Source organism: Chanodichthys erythropterus, chromosome 4, assembly GCF_024489055.1.
Source record: "Chanodichthys erythropterus isolate Z2021 chromosome 4, ASM2448905v1, whole genome shotgun sequence".
In the NCBI taxonomy this organism is placed as follows: domain Eukaryota; kingdom Metazoa; phylum Chordata; class Actinopteri; order Cypriniformes; family Xenocyprididae; genus Chanodichthys; species Chanodichthys erythropterus.
The window spans coordinates 2288664-2294663 of NC_090224.1; the positions used below are offsets into that span (position 1 = coordinate 2288664).

The 6000-nt window shown below is 38.6% G+C and overlaps 1 protein-coding gene across 3 annotated transcripts in view; it reads left to right on the top strand.

Moving 5' to 3' along the window:
• Nucleotides 1-5496, top strand: part of brf1b (BRF1 RNA polymerase III transcription initiation factor subunit b) — an 86353-nt gene extending 80857 nt beyond the window's left edge. For 2 of the 3 annotated variants that reach the window (XM_067383612.1, XM_067383610.1), the window contains 3 exons: nt 50-104; nt 4202-4385; nt 4747-5496. In XM_067383612.1, coding sequence (XP_067239713.1) covers nt 50-104; nt 4202-4385; nt 4747-4784 — 277 coding nt within the window. In that variant the 3' untranslated portion in view covers nt 4785-5496. Of the gene's footprint in view, nt 1-49; nt 105-2482; nt 2525-4201; nt 4386-4746 lie in introns of those variants that run through there. The other variant, XM_067383613.1, reaches the window with a different exon arrangement.
• Nucleotides 5497-6000: the final 504 nt, after the last annotated feature.

The following is a 6000-nucleotide window of genomic DNA, read 5'->3' on the forward strand; positions in this document are numbered from 1 at the left end:
TTGAAGATTCACAAAATAATTATTTTACCTTTCTATCTTGTTTCTTTAGGCTCCGCCCTTTGATATCATCCGCTCCCAAGAAGAAGAGGACAGCAGCCACACCGGTAGGTTAAATGAGGGCCCTGTAGAATTACTGTTAAAGGTGCTAAAGAGGATCTTTTCGTCGACTGAGAAACCAAAGACTGTTAGTGAGTTTTTGAAATGAGCGCATGCGTAAGAACAACCCCCCTCCTTCACAGCTCATTTCAAGGGAACGCCTCCCAAAACTTGTGCACGAGTATTGGAACACGAGTGTTTACCACCGGCATTCACTGTGTCGTGTTAGTGGATTCATTATGTCAGACTCACTGCAGGTAACTCATAATCTGCAGTTGTTACTCCTGTCTCCTGACAAAAACATTGCATGCAGCGCCTACGGAGTTTGGAAAGTTACTGGAGCGTGCAGCCGCGCACGTCTCGCACAAGGAACGTCATGGCAGTGACTGACAAGCCAGAGGGCCAATCGTTTACGCGATGATCGATGTTTTTAAGGCCCTACCTCGTGCACAGATGATGTATATTAATATTATTCCTTTCAGTGCACCTAATAAATAGTCTTTTATCAGTTAGTAAAGACAGTTTCAAGTAATATTGCAAAAATGTATATAACAAAACATCCTCTTTAGCACCTTTAATGTTAATAATATGTTTTATTGTCCATTCGAAGATTATTTTACATTGGACATCAAGTAGTAGTCCAGCATTATGGTAAAAGAAAATGAGGTTCTTTAAATATTCATAGACCTAGCAATATACAAAAATAAATTTGGTAACACTTTAGTGTGGGAAATTCTCACTTTTAACTAGTTGCTTATTATCTTGCATATTGGCTGTTTATTAGTACTAATAAAGCACATATTAATGCATTATTCTGCATGAGCATATTCTACATTCCTAAATCCTACCCCATACCTAAACTTAAAAGCTACAACAAGTACCTTATTAACTATTAATAAGCAGTAAATCAGGAGTATTGAGGCAATAGTTGTAGATAATAGTGAAGTGTTAGCATAAATATTGTAAATAAGTGTTAGTATAGTTTTAACATGAAGCACGTGTCAGCACAATCCATGGTTATTCTTTTTGCAACCCATTTGATTGGACACACAGCCTTAGACATTAAAAACTAAATATGGCAAGAATTTCCTCTTCTCTTTTTGAACTATGCCTCTCATGTCATAACCTAAGGTCTAATGTGATTACTGAATGGCATCTCAGTGGAAAACTGTTTGCAGTCTGTTTTCTTGTTGACCTAAAGAGCTATATTTTATGAATATCAGCTTAGTAGAGGTCAAATCAAATTCACTTCACTAACCCTACTTGACTTCAGTGGTAAATCCATCACTATAATCAAATACATCATAGCTAAATGTCACGGCAGTAATGGCGAACCAGCATATTTCACAAAATGGGGTAAATATGGCATATACATTTAATTGAAAGTCAATATCTGTGATAATGTTCAAGCCACAAAATTTGATGGATTGGCTTTGTGCTTTCTAGGTCTTAGTGTCACTCTTCAGATTGGTCAGGCTTGAATAAGCAGCAATGTGGCCTGAAGCTGTGGCCAGTTTCTGTGACAAAAAAAATCAAGCACAAAATGACTGCAGGGGTCAACTTTGCTCTCACACTAAAGTCAAGTCAAGTCACCTTTATTTATATAGCGCTTTTTACAATGCAGATTGTGTCAAAGCAGCTTTACATTGATAACTGGTACATAATTTTGGCTGTAAAGCAGCTCTTAAAGAATAGTGTCAATGCAGGCAGATCAAAGCACTGTTGAATAAATATCAAGAATACTGTTGAATATCAAATGTCAAATCAAATGTCAAGTGTCCCCAACTAAGCAAGCCAAAGGCGACAGCGGCAAGGAACCCAAACTCCAACAGGTGACATCAGGTGGCAAACAAGTGGCAAATCGGTGTTAAAATGGAGAAAAAAACCTTGGGAAAAACCAGGCTTAGTCGGGGGGCCAGTTCTCCTCTGGCAAAAAGTGCTTTGTTACGAATCATAAGTCTGATAGGATCGCAACAATCAAAGTATTTATTTCAGTTCCATCCAGTTGAGGATCGTATTCATCACGCCGGTATGGACGGTTTGTTGAGGAACTGTGCTACTGGCTGAAGTTCCCCGATGGCTCCCCAATGTCCCATCCAGGTTGCTACCGAGATCTTCTGAAATAAGATCAGTGTTATATAATGAATTTTGCATTTTTCTGCAAGATTCAGAGTAGAGTCATTCTTAACGAAGAAACTTTAAAAGTTTTTTTTTTTTTTTTTCACACAAAACAAACAAGCAGAGCACTGTTTCATACATAAGGGTCTTAGTTCAGATGTGGTAAGCAACTGTAGAATGAAAAAAAAGTAATACACATATAAGATAAGTACTAGAAAGTTTTCATAATTGTCTTGTTCCTAATGAGATCATTAATGCCCCAGCCCAGATTCTCCAGCCATCAGGCCTCTGCATGTCTCTGTGATCCCAGCCTGGGTTACTCACTCAGGGTGTAACCCACAGGTGAGCTGCAGGGTGTCTTTTAGGCGTTTGCCAAGCCTGGCAGTCCCTATTACAAGATCCCCACTGCTGCTGTTTCCCCTTAACTGGCACCGCCTGAAGAGCGGCCTCACGGTACAGCGGCAAGTCTGTACTATAATTACCACTGAGACTTTCATGTTCTTCCTCCGTTTTTCACAACATGATAATTGATTTAGGCCTCTGCTTCCCCTAAGCTGTACTTCCTTACACAGATGCCTGCTGGGAGATGTAGCCCTGATTCACTTGGGCTCTCTTTTTTCTATCTTGATTTAATCTCTGTTTTTGCCTCGACTGTAATGTGAAGAATCACTATTTTTAGTTATTTATTTACTTGTACTTTATTGGACAGATAGTGGAGAATGACAGCAGATTATTATGGGCAGAGAAAGGAAATAGAATCAGCACACATTGCATGCCAGATTCAAACCTGCATTTCCTTCATGATTGAACTCAGATGCACATATGGTGGCCACCACATTATAGTGCTGACTTAGAGTCAGTATTGAACATTATTATGGAAATTATTCGCGAGAAAGAGGGGAAATGGGATCAGGACTTGTTGCAGGTCAGAATCAAACCTGCATTTCCCACATGAGCACCACGATTGAACATATCAGATGTATGTATGCCGGCCACTGCAATATGGTGCTGACTAAGAATGAGCATTGGACATTATTATGGAAAATTGTTTTTAAGAAAACAGAAAATGGGATCAGAAATTGATAGAGGCCAGATTCAAACCTGCATTACCCACATGAGCACCACGATTTAGTATGTTAGATGTACATGTACAAATGATATGTACATATCTTAGCCACTGCGCTTCAGAATTGAAAATTATGGAGATTATTAGGAAAAGAGGTAAGATTTTTCAGACCAGATTCAAAACGTCATTACCCACATTGCCCCATATTGCACCACAATGTAATGTTTTAGATGCACATTTACATGTAGTACCAACCAAAAAGTATTGACATAATGATTTATATCTGGAAGTAGAATTTCAGATTTTCAGAGTTTGGAGCAGGGGGGTTTTAGGCCTTTTTTAGGTGGGCTTTAGCTCCCCTAAAACTATAATCATCTGTCTGAATGATCAGGCTAGTGTTGCTTCCTCAAGAAAGTTTATCATTTTCACATGTTTTTAAGTCTTGTCAGTTTAAACATTCAAGTGATTTTAAGCCATTCAATCACAAGATGCTGTGAAAGAAAACTTGCTCGCAGTGAGTGTGCTTCAGGTGAAATGATCTATCACATAGCGCAAGTTCTCTTTCACAGCATCATGAAAGCCGCCTCTCAGACAGCACTAACGTACCGAGTTATCTTTCGCGTCTTCTTGAGCAAATACACGCAAAATACAGCAAAAATGTCCATTTTGACGAGTATCCACATAAACATTATCTTAACTGAACGTAAACTGTTATATAGTGGTGGCGATTTAAAGAGGCATCATTTAGGTGATGGTCCCTTGCTACAGATTCTCAGAATTTCTCACCCCCCGAAGATCACATCCTAGAACCGCCCCTGGTTTGAGGAGCATTGTGAATTTATAAACAAATATAGCAAATCTGGCAATTGTCTTTTAACACACTGATGTTTGTTGTTCTAAAATATTACTTCTTTATTTCAGGTCACTCCCAACATCACCACAATGTTGCCTCCTGCAGCCCCAGAGCCCCCTCCGGCCCCCACCCCTCCCCCTGTGTTGGAAATTGGGCCTGTGGCATATGAGGAACCCGCTGAGGAAGAAGAAGAAATTGAAGAAGAGGTGGAAGAGTCTTGCGTTAGCGCCATGGAGCTGATAGGTGGAAATGGTCAGTATGTCACAGCGGATTGTAGCCTTGTCACTGACAAGGATAATGAAGTCACGGCTCAAGGGTTCAGTGATCAAGGGTTTCCCAGATTAGTTCCAAGGTCTGGCTCTTCATCTTGACAAATTGTGTAATGCTAAGTGGGCTGTAACTCTCTAGCATTCGTGGCAGACTGCATTTGAAGTGTTTATCATCTTGATAAACTGCCCCTATCCCGTCTCCTCTCCTCCTCTCATCTACAAATTCTTGCTTATCACAGAAGTGTCCTGGTAGCAGTCTACCATCTAATCTAATCTTTACCATTCTGTCTTTTTCACCATTTATCCCGAAACCACAGAATTCATTAAAACCTTTGTCTTTACAGATTACGGATGTGAAGCTGAAGAAGAGGAGGTTTTTTAGACTGAACTTGTCTGCCCACCAAACTTGTCCTCATGTCCTCTTCCATTACCCTGTATAGTGAGGAGAAGAGCGTTTAAGGCACATTTGAGACGCCTATAATATGCTGCACATTTACAAGGTCATTCTCTCTCACTGTGCAGTTGGCTGGCAGCTTTAGACTGAAGAACAATCAGTGCATAAAACCATTTTAGCACTTTTTAGCACCATTTTAGCCAATTTTCCACTAGAAATTCAACAGACAGAAAGCACTGAAGTAGTTTCCTGAGGATCTCAGAGAAGATGTTTCACAGATGCAATAGGATTTGAACATGTGAAGATACTGAAATCTGCTCAGCTTTATAATAATGTTGAATGCTTTGTGGGACAATGAATTAGCGATTTGTTGTACATTTACACTTGTACCACTTTTATTGTACATACATAGTAAGAAGCTGTAAAATTATGTCACAGTGTTTAACTTTTTATTTTTTAGCTATTTAATGCTACATATGTCTGTATATATGTATATGTAACAGTATTTTGTTAGATGCACTGTTATATTTACTAATTCCTTGAAAAGTAAATGTTCCTCTCTGTTGGGTTATGATAAATATTAATGTGTAATATACTGCAGTGTTTTGTACAGAAATGTTATGAACCTCATTTTTATCTGTTTTTATTGAATATTATTGTCAGATGTAGATTTCAGAGTACAGATCTGGGATTCGAAACTAGTGAGTAGAACAATACAATGCATGTGATTAAATTCACATTGTTCAGGATGCTTTGTGATGATTTTTTTATGCTTTTTGCATTCTTTTTGAAGTTTAAAAGCCCCGTCTTCATTCATTATAATTGAATGGGGGAAAAATCGACCACCATATTCCTCAAAAATTCTCATTTTGTGTTTCACTGAAGAAAGAGGGAAAGTCATACGGGATTGGAACGACATAAGGGTGAGTAAATGATGACAGAATTTTTACTTTTGGGTGAACTAATTCTAATGTGAATTCAGAGTTGATTTCTTCATATATATTTCCCTTTCTTGTTTCTTTTCATATTTTTCATGTCAAGCAACTACTGTACAGCTTCTTACAGCAAAGATTTCCAAGCGCTTTTCTCAGCCAAACCCCTTTGACATAAAATTTTTACTTGAAGTACCCCCCGAGAGTTAATATTTCAACACTTTAACAACACATTTGAATGTTAACGGTTTCATGACATGCAGGTAAACAAA